Raw genomic sequence first — 18,227 nt, 5'->3', positions numbered from 1 at the left:
TTAGATCAAATGACCTCATTTGGTTCTATTTAATTTCTCCATTTTATTCATTTAGACGCCTAGCATCAGGAAAGCACCATTCCTAAGTTCTGACTTAACTTTTCTGTCACTTTCCAAGTCTGTCAACTAACTGAGCAGGTCAACTTAACTAGAGAGAACCAAGATGACGGTAATGTCTATGCACATTTAAGATCCAGGGGAAGTAATCTTGCATGAAATGTTTGCCATTTTAGAGAGTGAACAAAGTGTGTGCAGAACGTGGTTCCCAAACAACAGTTTCTGAAAAGCTCAACTAGATAAGGAGACATCTACAAGCCTGGGTTAGATGCTTCCCTGTGTTTTGCGAATTTAAGAATACAAATCATGACTCCAGTCCTCACTTAACTCAGGCTGAGCTCAAACTTTGATTTTAAAATAAGTTCTGGGTCTTGCTTCCAAGTGGGATTTGGTAGTCATTAATAAACGTAAACGTATCTCTGCCATGAAGATGGTAGACAAGGTCCTTTTTAAGGAGTTAACAAGAGGAGCGTGAGAAGTAGGGAAACTTCACCAAGGGGTAAAGATAAAGAGGGCGGAAGTGAGAATGATAGGAGAGAGGGTATCAAGATGCTTAACGGCAAGTAACCATGTAGAGAAGGGAGTGTTTGAACAGTAGAGTGATTCATTGATGCGAATTCCTCTTTTAACGTTCCCACGGGGCTCAGGATGGGGAATGTAAATCCTGACAACAGGCGCGGCCACGCCCCCTTTATCCGCTCTTGCGAAGAGGCCACCACGCAGCCTCAACCAAAACAGTGGCCTCACAGCCCACATGCTGATTGGGTTTTCTTCTGGCAAGCGCCGGAAGCGGAAGTCGTGCGCCGGACCGTTGCTAGAGCGCTTGCGTGGTCGGGAATCGCCGTCAGTCCCGGTCTTTGTAGTAACTGCGCTTGTGAAAGTGCGGCTCATGGTGCCAGTGTCCCGGTCGCGCTACCCCGAGGATACCCCAGCCTCTAGGAGACGGCGACGCAGCTCGTCGGGGAGCCTGCCTTCCGTGCAGACCAGACCATCCCCGTGGGGGCAGCCGTTCCCAATCCCACTCGCACTCCCGCGGCCGCGAGGGCCTCAGGCCTCAGTGGGGTGGGTCGGGCGTCGGCGCTCCTTGTACCTTTAGCCGCTCTGGATCTCGGGAGCGGCCCACCGGGCTCCGCAACTACGCTTTCTCGTCCTCTTCTGTCTACTATGGCGGATACTGCTACCATCACCACCACTATGCGGGCGACAGGCAGTGGGCGGAAGACTATGAGAAGGAGAAGGAGGAGAGCTATCGTCAGGGGAAGCTGAAAGAGAAAGGACTGGGGAGTTGGGAGCACCTGAGGTGTGGGGGCTGTCTCCAGAGTTTCCTGAGCCAGATTCTGGTGAACGCACCCCAGTTGAGGATGAAGAGGTAAAGACTAAGAAGAACAGCAGTTCACGTTCCCGCTCCGAAGAAAAAAGGAAAAAGGCCAGTCGTTCAAAAAATAAGAAAAGAAAGAAAAAGTCCAAAGGAAAACAGGAAATATTCTTATAATAGCGACAGTAATTCAGACTATGACACTAGCTCTGATGATGATAAAAAGAGAGCAACAAAAGCCAAGAAGAAAGAGAAGAAAAAGCACAGAGCTAAAAAGCCCAAGAAAAAGACGAAGAAGACTAAAAAAGAATCCAGTGTCAAAAGCTGTAAGGATTCAGAAGGGGAGTTGCCAGAAGATATCTGGATTGAGCAGTCAAAGATTGCAGATAACATGGCTCTAATAGGTCCAGAGGCACCTATAATACACACCTCTCAAGATGAGGAAGCTTTGAACTACGGCCATGCTCTGCTTCCAGGTGAAGGTGCAGCTATGGCTGAGTATGTAAAAGCTGGAAAGCATAACCCACGAATAGGTGAAATTGGGCTGAGAAGTGAAGAGATTGCTTCTTTTGAATGCTTAGGTTATGTTATGAGTGGTAGCAGGCATTGCAGAATGGAGGCTGTGCGACTGTGTAAAGAGAACCAGATCTATAGTGCTGATGAGAAGAGAGCCCTTGCATCCTTTAACCAAGAAGAAAGACGGAAGAGAGAATAAGATTCTAGCTAGTTTCAGAGAGATGGTGTACCGAAAGACAAAAAGGAAAGATGACAAATAAGAACTTCTGTTCTATAGCTGGACTTTTAAGAATTTTATCTGACCAAAATTAAAAGGCTTTATGATGCTGCTGTACCTACTATAAGTTCCTCAAGAAAAAACTGCTTTTTGAGATCTCTTTAGCAATTTATTTTTTGTTATTTTTAATTTTAAAAGTAAAATGTGCACGTTTTTAAAAATATTCAAACACTACAGGAGGAAAGTCAGTAAAATGTAAGTCTTTTACCCCAGCCCCTGATCCTTCTCCCCAAAGAAATCTCTTTTTGGAATCTTCTATATCTGTCCATAAGTTCCGTGTATATACAAGCATGTATGTTGCAGGCTAAAAATTGGATCTATTAACCTGAAGGGTTTTTTGTTTTTTTCCCCGTTGCTCTGACTTTTCTCTCTTTGAGGGCTTCATTGCCTCATGGAGCCGTTCATTTACCCCAGGGAGAACCAGAAGAACCGCAGAAAGAACAAAGGATTCAATTGAGTGTATATTTCTGGTTTCCATTTAACACTGAGTTAAAAAGTAGGGGTTTATTGGCTCATTTTCCTCTTCAGGCTGGTTTCCCTTAAATAACGAAAAGGCTGCCAAAGCTCCCGAGTTTGGTTATGTATTTTCCTGGTACACCTATGAAGAGAGAACATTTTTGTCCTGGCATTCCAAACAAGAATACTGAGATGCAGCCTAATTAGATTAGCTTAGGTCACATGCCCTTCCTCACAAAAGGAATTGTTGCAAGGGAAATAGAATGGCCTACTCCTGAATCTGCAGGTTTTGTCACCCTAATGGGCTACATGGGCAAGGAATGGATACCTGAGTGAAAATCAGAGTAATGTTGGGAAGGGGGGGTAGGCAACCAACAAATGCCCACTACAGTTTTGAATGATTTTTTTTAAAATATAGACTAGAGAGTACAGGTGCTGAAAGCCAAAGTTTTCTTGAAGAAAAGCTTGGCTTTTGACTTAGAAGCCGAGTACCTGATTGAAGGGGTGATAGGATTTATCCGTAAAAATAGACATAAAAAAGATAACGATCCAGAGTGCTTGAGTATTCCAAAGAGTAGATTAGGCACCAGCTAGACTAGGAGGAGAAAGAACAAAATGAGAATAAAGGAGGAGCTCATGAAAAGGAGATCAGATCAGGTGGGACCAGGTGGACAAGAGAGTTAGCATTGAGAGACTGGCTAGCACCAATGCTGGAAAAGACTTTTAGAGTGAGCTCCACTCATGTTCTGTGGTAAGGCTTTTGTTGTCATCCAGTGACACCTTCCTGAACTCTGAGACTTCAGCGCTAACCAAACTAATTTGGATAAGCCCCTTTTCAAGGCTCAAGACCCTGGTAACCCCACAGAGCTGAAGGAGAAGGAGTGCAGTTCTAGAATCTGGCAGGGCAGAGTGATGTAGAAGGGCACTTTTACCCCAGTATGTGACTTGATTGACACTGGACCACACTAGCTTGAGATTTTCCCCAGAGAGAGTTGGGTGAAAGCCGCCTTGTTACATATGTATATTTCCATTTTTAGAAACAAACCATACCACACTATACAGATGGATCTATACCTTGCTTTTTTCACTAAACAATATATAGGAGATATTTTATATCAATGCATGTAAATCTATCTCTTTTTAATGACTTTATAATATTCTATTGTATGGAAGAACCATGTTTTATCCAATGTTTAAGATGTTTTCTGTATTTTGGTATTATACAATACTTGCAGTGAAAATCTTTGTGGATGTATGAGAGTATTATCTGTAGCATACTCATCTAGAAATAGAATTAATTACTGGGTCAAAAGTCCTTTGGGTCATCTAAAAATGGCCATCTAGAAGTGGAATTATTAAATCAAAGGGAAGATAAGTGCTTTCTATGTGCTAGGCACTATAGCAGATATTAGGGATAAACCAAACAGCAAGTTAGGCTTGATCCCTGCCATCAAAGAATTTTACATGCTACTGGGATACTTGTAACTCATGGCTGTAATGCAACAGTGCCTCTGATCATATAGAAAAGGAAGCTTTTATTTTAAATATCCTATGAATGGACCTGATGGAAACATATAGACGACAGTTTTGTTTACAAAAATGAGGATAATCCTGGAAAATGAAAATCTCAAGTTCGAAAATTGATTTGTATTATTAGTGAAATGTAGCTCTGTCCTGGTAAAAATTGCATTTTGATTTGTTCTCACCTTATCTACCTCTACCCCTTCCAAAAGATACAAACAGACTACATAAAAATGCACACCTTGAATTTTTGTTGAAAAACTCTTGTTTGTCAAGCTACATTAAGTGTATTTATTTTCATGGGATAAACAATGCAATGCCAATAATCTCAGCCTTGATAATATGAGTTGCATTTAAGAAGCCAGCCATGGTAGGGAGTTTGAAAGGGGGTAAATGAATTAGAATACATTTACTCCCTTTTAAAATTAAAATTTATGTTTACTCCTTGCATAATTTTTGGGGGGGAAAGCACTAATTTATAAATTTGAAAAATCAGTTGTATGTTTTCCCTTCAGGACAGAATATTAACTTCTAATTAGTAAAATATTTGCATTGACTAGATTTGTTAGCCTAAGGAAAAGTTTGTTTTTTGTTTTTTTTGTGTGGTACGCGGGCCTCTCACTGTTGTGGTCTCTCCCGTTGCGCAGCACAGGCTCCGGATGCGCAGGCTCAGCGGCCGTGGCTCACGGGCCCAGCCGCTCCGCGGCATGTGGGATCGTTGCAGACCGGGTCACGAACCCGTGTCTTCTGCATCGGCAGGCGGACTCGCAACCACTGCGCCACCAGGGAAACCCAGAAAAAGCTTTTAAGTAAATATATTTTACTTTAATTTTTTTTTTTTTTTTTTGGTGGTACTCGGGCCTCTCACTGTTGTGGCCTCTCCCGTTGCGGAGAACAGGCTCCGGACGCGCCGGCTCAGAGACCATGGCTCACGGGCCCAGCCGCTCCGCGGCATGTGCCACCAGGGAAGCCCTACTTTAACTTTTAAAAGATATTTTCGAGCTCTGACCCTCAAGGAGAAGATAACTCTCCTGATGATAGAATTTTTTTTTCTTTCCTGTTATGAAAATTTCAGGCTTGAAACAATATGAATTATGTCATAAAACCATGGTTAGTATGATATTTGTTTCAAAATTATCAATGATGAAACCAAAGTTTGTTCAGGTTTTTTAAAGGGTTTATTTTGTTCACAGACTATAAAAATACAGTCTGTGATGAGGTGGGCAAGAGAGGGAATATTTGTTTTCTTCTGCAGAATTTATTTTTGTAGTGATATATGATCCCCTGCACCACCCCCTCACCCCCATACATTGCAGAGAATAATCGTTGATTATTCTCTCCCATAGTAATAGACTGTAACTGAGCAGGACCCTATGGGGCCTCCCCAGGACAGACACCTCTCCCATATCCTCTGCTGTGGCTCCTCTCTGAAGTAGAGACATAGATAATAGTATCTGATGCATTCTTCCTGAGTTGTTTTACAGATGCTAAAATTACCACCAAATGGAAGAAATTAACTACTTGATGATCATGAGCCCCCAGACCTACAGGCTCCTAAGAACTGATAATGTTAACCGCCTTGTTACCGCAATACCAACCAATCAGAGAAGTGTGCAGGAGCTTGACCACCGTCACCTGGCTTTTAAAAAAATGCTTTGCTGAAAACCTTTGGGGAGTTGGGGGTGTTTTGAGCACGGACCACGCGTTCTCCTTGCTTGGTCCTGCAATAAACCTTTCTCTGTTCCAGACTCCGACGTTTTGGTTGGTTTGGCCTCACTGTTCGTCCAGCTCACGAACTTGCATTTTGTAACAATTCTGAATTTTTTATTACCTTAAACCCTTCAATACAAATATACGTTCATTGTTCAATTTAATCTTCAAAATACTTCGACATTTATTTTTTCCACTGTATTTGATGACATTTTAAATTGGGAAGACATGGTAATATATGTGTCCGTGTTTTAATTACGTGAGTAAGCAAAGTGGAACGCCAGCTGCTTGTGATAACAGTAAAGTGAGCTGGCCCGTTTTTTACATGAATAAAATAAATTTCGGCTTAAAAAATGAAAAAACAGTAAGCGCACAACGGGACGCCCCTCTCAGCTGCGGCGCTTGGAGAACGTTCAGCCAACCGTTGGGAGCTTGGCCGCCTCCTGCGAGGCGGGAGCAGAAGGCCATCGAGCCGCGGTCCTCCCGCAGTCCTAGAGCGACGCTAAAGTGAACCGCGGAGCGAGAGTCGGAGATCAGCAAAGAGCTAAGACGGGGCTTGACAGCGTTTGGCCCTTCCTGCCGGTCGTTGGAGCGGTGAGTGGTGACTGTACCCCAGCTTGGGGAGGAACTGCAGCCCGTGGGCTGGGGATTAACTGATTCCCTGAGGGTGGAAGTGCAGGGAAGCCTTACCCGACAGAGAGGCCGTGTGGACTTGGGGCGGGGGCGGGCGAGAGATGTCAGTCCTGGGCCCTAGGAGGGGAATGATGCTGTGGATCTAGTTATTGGGGCACAACCTTCTGCTGCATATTTTTCATCCACTAAGCTCAATTTTAAATACCTATTAAAGGTAAACCTTGGTAACATTTGAGCAGAAACCTGAGGGAGGTTAAAAGATCTGTGTGGCCTTTGGGGATACGAATTTTCTAAGCAGGGGGGAACAGCAAGTGCAAAGGCCCTAAAGCGGGAGCTTGCTTAACATGTTCGAGGAATAGCAGGGAGATCAGCGTGGTTGGAGCGCAGTGAACATGGGGGAAGTGTGTAGAAGATGATATCAGAAAGATTGGGGGGTGGGAGGAGGCCTGTAGAAAAAGTGGGCATTGTATTGTGTAAGGAATTTGGTCATTTCTTGGCGTGAAGAGTTGTCGGAAAATTTTAAGCAAAGGAAAAACAGCTGACATGTTTTAAAGCATCGACAGCTGGGAACTCATGATGAGAACAGACTGTAGGAAGGCAGGAAAAAAGCCGGTCCCAGTTTGAAGGCTGTCAGGCAGGGAGAATTCTCTCTTACTTGGGGAAAGTCAGCCTTTTTTTTTTTTTTTTTTTTTTCTATTCTGGCCTTCAGCTGATTGGATGAAGCCCACTCACATTAATGAGAGCGATCTGCTTTACTCAGTCGACTGATTTAAATGTTAATCTCATCCAAAAACGCCTTTACAGAAACACGAGAGTAATGTTTGGCCAAATATCTGGGTACTCGGTGGCCCAGTCAGGTTGTCACATAAAATTAACCATTTTTATTTTCTGTCTAAGAATCATTACTTTCGCAGACTTTTTTTTTCAGTTTCATTAAGAGTTCCATTGCCCCTTGAACAATGCCGGGGTTAAGGGCTCCTACCCCCAGTGCAGTCGAAAATCTGAGTATAACTTTACAGTCAGTCCTCTGTATTCACAAGGCCGCATCGCAGATTCAGCCAACTGCAGATTCAGCCAACTGCAGATTCAGCCTATTTATTGGAAAAAAAAAAAAATCCATGTATCAGTATAAGTGGACCTGCGCAGTTCAAACTTGTGTTGTTCAAGGGTCAACTGCAGTAGGATTGGCTTTTTGAATTATAAGTCCATTTTTGACAGAAAAATATCAGCTGGGAGTGCTACTCTAATACACATCCAGGAATATATAACAGCTGGGTGATATTTTTCAGCTAGCTGTTATATATTTGGAATTTGGAACCTAACTGGCCGCAGCCACTAACTGAGCCTCACGCATATTGGTTCAGAAGTGTGTGCCAGCAATTGGCAGACACTAGTCACTGATTTCTAGAGTCACTCAAGAGTTGTCAAAATCAAGAATGCTCACTCTACACATACCAAGAGCCTGTTTCAAAGGACGATGGTGGAATTCTCTGAGTTCAGTTTTGACATGTTGGGTTTGAAAGGCTTTTGTAAGGTATCCAGAAACCAGATAGCCAGAAGGAAATATAGATCTGGCACTCTTGAGGTATCTGGGCTGAAAAATAAAGAAGTCATCAGCATAAAGATAGTAATTGAACTTACAGACATACCTGTCCTCTACATTACCCCCTCCTATCTTATGTCCTATTTCTCTCCTTCCTTTCAATGTCCTATTTTTTGAAAGTAATTTTTGCTTACTCTTGCCATTTTCTCATTCTCCTGTGGCAAGGTGACTGTCCTCCCTATCCCATGACCAGAATTGCCTTCACAGAGGTCACAATGACCTCTTTGTTTTTTAATTAAGTGCATATGTCAGTTCGTAGGTGAACGCACCTTCCTATAACATTTCACTCTCGAACACTGCCTCTTTATAATTCCAGTTATAAATCAGTCAGTTGCTATTCTTTTTCTGGGGGTGGGGGGATGTTCCAGTGCGGACCAGAAAACCTGCTAAACAAATTCTAAAAGAGCTGTACCACTATTTAGTTACTATTCTTTACAATTATTATCTCATTTACCTCAAAACATCTCTGTGAATTAGATATTACCTTCATTTTACAAATGAGTAAACAAACAGTGTAAGTGACAGAGCTAGACTAGAACCCAGGCCTGTCTGAGGCCCAGGCTCTTTCCATCACTTCACACTTACAGAAACAGATCCCCTTGGCCTTCTAGATACTACTGTCCTTGTTTTCCTACCTCTGCAGTTGTTCCTTCTTACTTCTCTTCCTTACATGTAGGTGTTTCCCAGGGTTCCAGCCCACTTAGCCTTTTCCCAGCTGTAACTAACAACTACCCTGAACATGTGAGGTTTTCCAACAGTTCTGTGCTCAGACTTTTCTGTCTGAAAAACCCTTTCCCGATTTTCTTGCCTAACTTTCACTTGTCTTGTAAGAGTCAGAAGGACTCACCTCCAGAAAACTTTTCTTTCTTTCTTTCTTTCTTTCTTTTTTTTTTTTTTTTTGCTATTTAATTGCTTTATTAGCTTTACATTTTCCCATGCAAATGGGTGAAACTCTACTGTTGACAGAAACTTAGATTGGGTGCCCAGGCAACCTCCAGTGAGAAGCTGGTAACACAGAACCCACCTGACACATGGAAATTACATAAGGTTCACAGCAAACGGATCAGTAAAGGCATATCAGGAAAATGTAAGGAAAAGGAGAATGAAAATGGGAATCACAGTATTAATCTCGTGGAAAATGGCAGGAGTCAAGGCATAAGGCAAAATTCATGATGATGGTCATGGTGATTAGAGAGCTCCCCTATAAGGATACGCAGACAGTTCCTCAACTGCAGCTCCCTAAGTTTTCTCCTGATTTCTCTCATCTCCTCCATGAACATTTCCATATCATCTCCATCTCCACCCATCCCATCGTTGACCTGCCTCTTGGGTATGGCCCATGGGAAATTAGGGGCAAGTCGGCGAGCCTGTCCCTGTCTATTATTTCCTGCTGGCTGGTGGCCTTCGCCCCCTCCCAAAGGGCGGTCTTGCTCTGCATTCTGCACAGGCTGCTCCACTTCTCCGTTTTCCTGGACCTATCCTCGCTGCCTCCTGCTCTTGATTCTTGCCACGAGTGCGCCTCCTAGATGCTTAGTCCCGCAGACCTGCAAGGGGCCGGGGTGGGGGCAGGGGGCTTCAGAAAGCCTTTTCTGACCTGCTAATTCACTTGAGATTTCTTACGGAGCAGAGAGCTGTAAAGGCCAAGGAGTTCTTTTATCTCTGTGTCTCAGCAACTAAGAGAGTCTGGCACATTGTAGACAATCTGTAAATGAGATGAGTTATGAATATCCATATATTCTTTTAGTTAATTCTGAAACTGGCTTTAATTAATGAACCTACAAGCAGTTTTACTCATTTTGTGTCTTTTTTCCCCTCTCAACATTTGGAGAATTTTCAAATCTACCGAAAATTTGAAAGAGTGGTACAATTAATACAATATACCCCTCATATAGCAGCAGCTGTGAACTTCCTGCTACATTTGTGTTCTCTGTCTCTCTCCACACACCGCCCCCCATAATCCCCCCTCCCCAAAACATTTGAAAATAAGTTTTAGTACCATCTCCTGAGAATAAGGATATTCTCTTACGTGACCACCTGAGAAAACTCTTAAGATCTACACACTTTTTCTGTAAAGGGCCAGATAGTAAATGTTTTGAGCTTTGCAGGTGATACAATCTCTATGGCAACTACAGTTGACCCTTGAACAGAAGGGTTTGAACTGCATGGGTCCACTTATGTGCGGATTTTTTCAATAAATATATCAATAGTATCAATACCTGTGTTTTCATTTTACGGATCTTTAAGTGTGGGGAAAAGTTTGTGTTTGATTACAGATCACAATATGTGGAGTCAAAAGAACTAGAGTTTGAATCCTGATCCTATCCAAGCTGTTTCAGCTTCCTACCCTTAGTCATCTACCAGTTCCTTTGTGTTTGGGGCAGAAATAGTAAGTAGTATACGGATTTTTGACTACACAGGGGTCAGTGCGCCATTGTTCAAGTACTCAGTCCTGCAGTGTATTGTGAAAGCAGATGTAAACACTATCTAAACAAATGGGTTTGGCTGTATTCCAGTAAAGTTTTATGTACAAAAACAGCCTTTGGGCCCTATTTGGTCTGCTGGGCCATAGTTTGCATATATATATATTATTCATATTCAGATTTCTGAATTCTTCAAAACATATTTGTATCTTTTTTTTAACTTAAGAGCAAATTTCACACATTGCATTTTGCTGTATCTCTTTAATCTAGAAAAATACCTTCCCCACACCTTCTTTTTATTTTCACGATATTGATTGTTTGGAAGAGTACATGCCTATTGTAGAGAAGCTGCATTCTGGACATTCTGGATTTATCTGAAAGTTTCCTCATTGTTAGATTCATGTTAAACACTTTTAGTAAAAATGCTACCTAAGTGATAAGGCACAAGCTCAGTTGTCTTGCTGTTGGTGTTACTAGGTTTCATTTGATTAAGTTTGTGACTGCCAGATAGCTCCATTCTTCCCCTTGTAATTCATAAGCAATCAGTGTGGTGATTCTCTGAGACTATAAGCTTGTCCTTTCCCCCTACTCCTTTCACCCAATGATTTCACCCATTTGTGGTCCTTGATTGAAACAGTTATTTCCTCAAGGGCTACAAAATGGTGATTTTTTCAACTCTGTTATTCCTGCTATGTTAGCTGGTAGTCTTCTGTAAAACAGAGTCTTCTCATTTTGTATGGTTGTTTCAGAGAGAAAAAAAAAAGGATAGTAATTATTGGAAATGTATAAACCCAACAAAGGGGTGTTGCTATTGTTGTTATTATCATTACTACTACTATACTATTACTGTTTCTGTGATTCTTGTTATTACATTTTCAGGGGTATCCCTGAGGAGGCAGTCAAAAGAAAGTTCTCCAGAACAGAGAGAGCAGTCTGAAGCTGGGGATGGCAACAGCATTGGTAACCACTCCTTCCCCGGCTCCTCTGAATCTGAAGAAGGAGGGACTTCACTTAGTGAAGGAGGATCACCGCTCTCCTCGGGAACAGGGGGCCAAGCTGCAAGGAAACGGCGCAGGCCTCGGACAGGAGCCACTGTGCAAACAGTTCAGGCAGTTGCGCTATGAAGAGACCACAGGACCTCGAGAAGCGCTGAGCCGGCTCCGGGAGCTCTGCCGACAGTGGCTGCGGCCCGACGCCCACACCAAGGAGCAGATCCTGGAGCTGCTGGTGCTGGAGCAGCTCCTGACCATCCTGCCCGAGGAGCTGCAGGCCCGGGTGCGGGAGCATCACCCAGAGAGTGGGGAAGATGTGGTTGTTGTACTGGAGGATTTGCAGCCAGAACTGAGAGGAACAGAACAACAGGTGGTAAGGGTCAGATGTGCTCTTTTGTAGGAAAGCAGGAATTGAGACCTCTGGCCAGAGCGGTGGCCATGAGCTCACCAGTGGGAGAATCGCTAAGCTTTGGTTCAGTTTCTTTTCAGTCTGGCTGTTCATTGCTGAAGGTCTTACCTCAGCCTTACCTGTCTCTGGTGGGAGGAAACTGAGTGTGCTCCAGCTTCTCCAGCCTCTTTCTTTGCCCTTCTGTGGTTTCTCTTCGCTCTCTTTTCTAACATAGAAGTGTTTTTCTGAACAGCAGTTTCCTCCTAAACCCACGTGTACCTAATCATCCCTAGGACCCAAACCAGGCAAAGAAACAGAAAATGCTTGTGGAGGAGACGGCCCCTCTGAAAGCAGTGCTGAAGCAGCAGGTCCAGCCTGAGGGTGAAATTCCCAAGCCCAAGAGACAGAAGGGTAAGAAGTAGACTGCATCTTCCTGCATGTGAGATGTGGTGGGCTTCATGGTCACCCCCGCACCCGAGGCCCTGCTCAGCACACTTGGCATTTTGCGTCTTGTTCTTGTTTTGAGTCAGGTTTACTGAGGTGTAAATTACATGCAGTAAAATTCACTCTTTGTAAGTGTACAGGCCAGTGACTTTTCACAAACATGAAATAATTGTACTTGTCTAATGATCACCACAATCAAGATATAAAAGTTTCCATCACCCCACACATTTCCTTTTCCCCTAATCCTTGTTTCTGTTTTTGGATGTTTCTAGTTTGGGTGTTTTTTGTTTTGTTTTTGTTTTGCGGTACGTGGGCCTCTCACTGTTGTGGCCTCTTCTGTTGCTGGAGCACAGGCTCCGGACGCGCAGGCTCAGCGGCCATAGCTCACGGGCCCAGCCGCTCTGCGGCATGTGGGATCTTCCCGGACGGGGGCATGAACCCGTGTCCCCTGCATCGGCAGGCGGACTCTCAACCACTGCGCCACCAGGGAAGCCCTGGGGGTTTTTTTTGTTCAGTTAAAACTGAATGCTTCTCCTGTGTAGACGTTCACCTTCCTCTTCTCCCCATTACTGTAGGGGTGAATTAAAAAAGGAGTGCTAGTTTCTTACCCAAGGCAAAGAATTCCAGCCACATGATTCATTACTCATTTTTTCTTACCACATTCAAATTATTGTAAACGACTACTGTCTTTTACTTCTAAATGTTACCTGAATTATTTTATTTTGCTCTACCATATTTTCGTTGACTCTGAATTTCTCTTTCTAATTTCTATCCCTTTCATTTTCTCCTCTTTCCAGTCTGATACAAGCCCTGCTTCTCTTTTTGTTTTACTGTCTGTCATTTTAGTGCTTCCACTGAAGTTAAATTACCTCCTGTTCATTGTCTGTCATTTAAACACATTCATTAATGTTGCTCTCCTCATTAAAGCCCTTCAGTGAGCTAAGTAATGTTATTCTTTCATTTTTTTTTGATGTTTGAAAAATTCCATAATAAAAAGTAAAAAATAAAAACCAACCCACCACCTTCAGTGACTCCCAATAGCCTTTAACAAAGGCCTCACACGGCATGTTCTGGCATTTGCAGACCTTGCAGCCCCATGTCCACTAGCATCATCAGCTTGCTCCGATTTGCTTGAGACTTTTAGCTCCAGCTGTTGCATGTGCTGGGAAACCCCTCAGTCCTAGACACATTGGGCTAATTAATCACCCTTTGTCCCACCTGATCACACTGTGTGTTCCCCTCATGTTGAGTTGCATTCCATTTCCCATTTGCTCCTCTTCTGTCTGGAATACTTTTTCCTCACTCTCCCTGGCTAATTCCTCCTCATCCTTCAGGACCTAGCTTAGATATCACTTTCTTTGTCCTTCCCTAATTTCTCCAAGTCTGGATCAGTTTCCCCACCTCTGCTGCTAGAGCTCCAAGTTTTCTCCTACCACGGAACTGATCGTATTATATTAGAGTTGCTGGTTTACTTCTCTTTTTCTCCCACCAGACCAAAAGGGCATGGGCTTTGTTTTGTTTCCTGAGTCTGCTACTGTCCCTGGACTAGAGTAGACCTTCAGTAAATGTCTATTTGATGAATGGCTGATTTCAATTCTAAAGGCTCCTTTTACCTACTACCTACTCCCCCTGCTCAATTTCTGAGTCTGCTTCAAAAGTCCTCTTCTTCTGGAAGCTTTCTGAGTAAAGTCACTGAAAGAGAGAGGCCTACCTTTTCTAAACAGCCTTGCAGAAATGAATTTATGCCGTGTAATCAGTGATGGGTGTTTAAGTATGAAAAGTAGATTTAGCAGTAGTAGATTCTTGAAACTGTTCCTTACCCTCTAGATCTGTTGAAAATGTTATTTTATATTCTTCTTTTATTTATTTATTTACTTTTGGCTGCGTTGGGTCTTTGTTGCTGCATGCGGGCTTTCTCTACTTGTGGCGAGTGGGGGCTACTCTTCGTTACGGTGCACGGGCTTCTCATCGCGGTGGCTTCTCTTGTTGCGGAGCACAGGCTCTAGGTGCGCGGGCTTCAGTAGTTGTGGCGTGCAGGCTCAGTAGTTGTGGCTTGTGGGCTCTAGAGCGCAGGCTCAGTAGTTGTGGTGCACGGGCTTAGTTGCTCCATGGTATGTGGGATCTTCCCGGACCAGGGCTCGAACCCGTGTCCCCTGCATTGGCAGGCGGATTCTTAACCACTGCGCCACTAGGGAAGCCCCATTATTTTATATTCAAGTTCAGGTTGTTTTTCAGTTTTGGAGGCCCCTGCCTCCCCTTTTAGTTGTGTATGTCATTATAAAATCACTGGAAAAGAACCTCTCTTGTTCTCATCCCTTAAGTCTCACTCCCTCCCCCATGGAGCCTACTTCATCCTCTTGCAAAAGGCCTTTACACATAGTACATGTTTTTAATCTTCCCTCTCCCACATGTGCTTTTACTTTCCCTGATGTCTCCTTCCCACACCCTTCACTTTCTCATCTACTCTCACTCATTAAATGATCTGCTGCCTTTATCTTGCTTACACAGGGTAACCCTCATTTGCTTGTTATGAGTGCTGCTTAGATGCTCCCTCCTCTATTTTCTCCATCCATCTCCCCTTTTACTCTCTCATTCTGACTTTGCATCCCCTTTCAGGCTCCTGGACTTAAAAGACTTATCCTATCTACTCTTCCCTCTCACCCTCTTCCATGTGTGTCTGAGCTAAGGTTTTATTCAGCACACATTGTTATAATTTGCTTATATGTCTTATGTTCCAGACATATAAGCAAATTATTACAGCACTGAGATATAATAGCTCCATTGAACCACACAGGAAAGCAGTTACTGCCGTCCAAGGAGATCAGGAAAGGCTAAGACATTTTTGTGGACTTCATGTTAACCTCCAGGCCTTGTGGCCCAGTGTTTTTGATTTATTAGTGAGGAGACTGAGCCCAGAGGAATTACCTAAGATTATGCAGTTAATCATGATAAAATTGGCACCATGTCTGCATGTCTTCATTTCCAGTTTATTTCTTCATTTCTGGTGCTAGCCCTTTCTTATTGGCCCCAGGGTACTCAGTTGACCTAGCTTTCTAATTTCCCACATGAGGCCATTATCAAGAACATACAGCCATGCCCTTTATGACAGTTTGCTTGCTTGCTAACTTCTGTTTGTGTGTATGTATGTATAGATGTGCGTATCACATGATAAACCTCAAACCATTTAAAATAAGTTGCCTCTCACCATAATCCCCCAAAGGCAGCCACTGTTAAACAGTTTCTTATGTATCATTCCATGTATGTTCTATGCAAACACCAGCACCCACAACATTTCCACTTTGCACACATGGCTTGATTCAATTTTTTTTCCTCCTAATTGTAGATTCCTTTCCCTAAGCACCAAAAAACAAGTAACTGGTGGTAAATATTTAATGTTTCAGGTGAGGAGACAAGGATTGAGAATGGGAAGCTGGTTGTAGAGACAGACTCCTGTGGAGGAGTGGAATCATCTGGGAAAATATCTGAACGCAAAGAGGCTTATTATGAGGACTCTAACTTGGATAGGCAGCAGGCCAAGGCCAAGGAGAAGACTGACTATAAATGCTCAGAATGTGGGGAGGGGTTCATCCAGCACTCAGACCTGATTAAGCATGAAGGTTCACACAGGGGAGAAAAGCTCTGTGAATCTGAAGTGTGTCAGAGTTCTAGTCTTACTGGACATCAGAAAATCCACTCTAGAGAGAAGGGTCATCAGTGTCATGAGTGTGGGAAAACCTTTCAGAGAAGTTCACACCTTGTCAGACATCAGAAAATCCATCTTGGCGAGAAGCCTTATCAGTGCAAGGAGTGTGAAAAAGTCTTTAGCCAGAATGCAGGCCTTTTGGAACATCTCAGAATCCATACTGGAGAGAAACCTTACCTGTGTATCCACTGTGGAAAGAACTTTCGGCGCAGCTCTCACCTTAATCGACACCAGAGAATTCACAGTCAGGAGGAGCCCTGTGAGTGCAAGGAGTGTGGGAAAACCTTTAGTCAGGCCCTACTCCTCACCCACCATCAGAGAATCCACAGCCACTCCAAAAGCCATCAGTGTAACGAGTGTGGGAAAGCCTTCAGTTTGACCTCAGACCTTATTCGACACCACAGGATTCACACTGGAGAAAAACCTTTCAAGTGTACCATATGCCAGAAAGCCTTCCGACTAAACTCACACCTTACTCAGCACGTGAGAATCCACAACGAGGAAAAACCGTACGAGTGTAATGAATGTGGAGAAGCCTTCAGACAGAGGTCAGGTCTTTTTCAACATCAGAGATATCACCACAAAGACAAACAGGCTTGATGAGGTGCCCTCTCCTTACGGGCCATCAGAGACAGTACATTAACAAGAAAGCCGGCACTTCAGGAAAGGCACTCTAGCCAACTCTGGTAGAGAACTCTTGGGGACCAAGTTGGAGGCTATCTGCCTCCTCTCTCTTTCCTTCGTTTTCCTTGTTGTCAGCTTTGGGCCACAGTAATTTGACCCTAGACCCTGGGGGATCAAAGGTAAATAGCATTCTTTACTGCAGGACTTCTCAGAGCCTTTAGCATGCTAAATGCATAGCTATGCATCTCCAAGTAGTAGAGAGCCTCATGATTGAGTGAGGGCTTTAAGTCAGCGATGAATCAAGTGTCCACAGATTTACAGGCTTAAACAGAAAAAGAGCAGGTTGATATTTTTGCATATGCTACAGCAACAGACTCCTATACAATAAAACCAATGACGTTTGGAAATATATCACACTCAAAGGTCTCTTAAAGCACAGGTTAATGGTAAACATTTTCGCCCACTGGCTTTATTACCCTGCCTGCCCCTAGCATTATCCTCTCCTTCCCTACCCCCAGTCAGCATTTTGGAAAGCAAAGATGATCTAATTTTACCATTTCGCAGCCCCATCCCTGCCATAATACCTCATTGATTCAAGTTAGAGAGTAAGGTTTTATTTAGGCTATGGAAGAGATTTCATAAGCCATTTGAATGAACTGGGCTGAATTAATCCAAGTAGCAACTGTCTTACTTCATAACTCCAGTGTCAGTATAGTGGCTGCTGCATAGAAACTTCAAAAAATGGGGAAAGAAATTGGACTTTTTCCCTTTAATACTGAGGACAGAATTTTAAAATGCTGCTTGTTCTGGAATCTTGAAAGTCAAATCAGAAAAACAGCTTGGAAGAGATCATGATCTTCATGTTGTGAATGCCAAAATGTCATGGTAATGATGAAGAATATTAAGCTTAGGGAAGTCCACTTCTGAATATATCACCAGGATGATAAACATCACTTGCTGATTGGTGGTAGCTGCTTGGGGTACTTCTCACTCTGTCACGTGAGTGGGAAGACTGGTGAGTCCTCATATTTTGCTGAGGTTTTTGTTCAGCTGAGTATAGTTTAAAAACAACAAAAAAAGTGGGAATGATGTAATAAAAGTTCGTTTTTCTCTTAAATAGAAAAGGCCAGAGACAGCAGTCCAGCACTGGTAAGGTGGTTTCATGACATCACTAGGGAACCCAGCTTCTGCCTCTCATGCCATCATTCCTTAAGGTCATCATCCTTGATGGCTGCTGAAGCTCCAGCCATCACATGCAAAATGTGGACAAAAGGCAGAAGGACAAAAGAGACTCCTCCTGGTCAGTCAGCTCCCTTTAAGCAGCCTTCCTGTAAATCACTTCAGCGGTTGTATCATAGGCCAAATCTTAGAAAAGGGAAGCTGGAAAGTGTGTCTTATTCTGGGTTGCAGAATGCCCAGCTGAAAATCAGTCTTCTGTCACTAAGAGTAAAGGGGAGAGTGAAGGCTGAAATAGGCATTTGGGGGCCTTTTATATAGATATAGATATATTTTTTTTTATTATTTTTGGCTGCGTGGGGTCTTCCATTGCTGCGCGCGGGCTTTCTCTA

At 43.3% G+C, this 18,227-nt stretch overlaps 3 protein-coding genes across 3 annotated transcripts; 2 read left to right on the top strand and 1 right to left on the bottom strand.

The window, feature by feature from the left end:
• Positions 1-946: 946 nt before the first annotated feature.
• NKAPL (NFKB activating protein like) lies at positions 947-2,148 on the top strand (the record flags this gene model as incomplete). Its single annotated transcript, XM_082847851.1, is given in 5 exon segments — positions 947-1,056; positions 1,058-1,319; positions 1,322-1,530; positions 1,532-2,083; positions 2,085-2,148. Coding segments are annotated over 5 exon segments (1,197 nt in total).
• A 3,959-nt stretch (positions 2,149-6,107) lies between these two features.
• Positions 6,108-16,865, top strand: ZSCAN26 (zinc finger and SCAN domain containing 26). Its single transcript, XM_082847849.1, has 4 exons — positions 6,108-6,446; positions 11,388-11,873; positions 12,182-12,299; positions 15,734-16,865. The coding sequence occupies exons 2-4, from the start codon at positions 11,454-11,456 to the stop codon at positions 16,633-16,635; spliced, it is 1,440 nt and encodes a 479-aa protein (XP_082703975.1). The 5' UTR covers positions 6,108-6,446; positions 11,388-11,453; the 3' UTR covers positions 16,636-16,865.
• On the bottom strand, positions 9,237-10,316 carry LOC309967668 (protein BEX3-like; the record flags this gene model as incomplete). Its single annotated transcript, XM_082848435.1, has 2 exons — positions 9,237-9,563; positions 10,305-10,316. 2 exons carry the CDS (start codon positions 10,314-10,316, stop codon positions 9,237-9,239), a joined length of 339 nt encoding a protein of 112 aa, XP_082704561.1.
• Positions 16,866-18,227: the final 1,362 nt, after the last annotated feature.

The sequence above is a fragment of the Leucopleurus acutus genome, assembly GCF_964270905.1.
Source record: "Leucopleurus acutus genome assembly, chromosome: 10".
Classification (NCBI taxonomy): Eukaryota; Metazoa; Chordata; class Mammalia; order Artiodactyla; family Delphinidae; genus Leucopleurus; species Leucopleurus acutus.
Note: the sequence above shows the minus strand (reverse complement) of the source record. Positions and strands in the feature narration are given on the sequence as shown.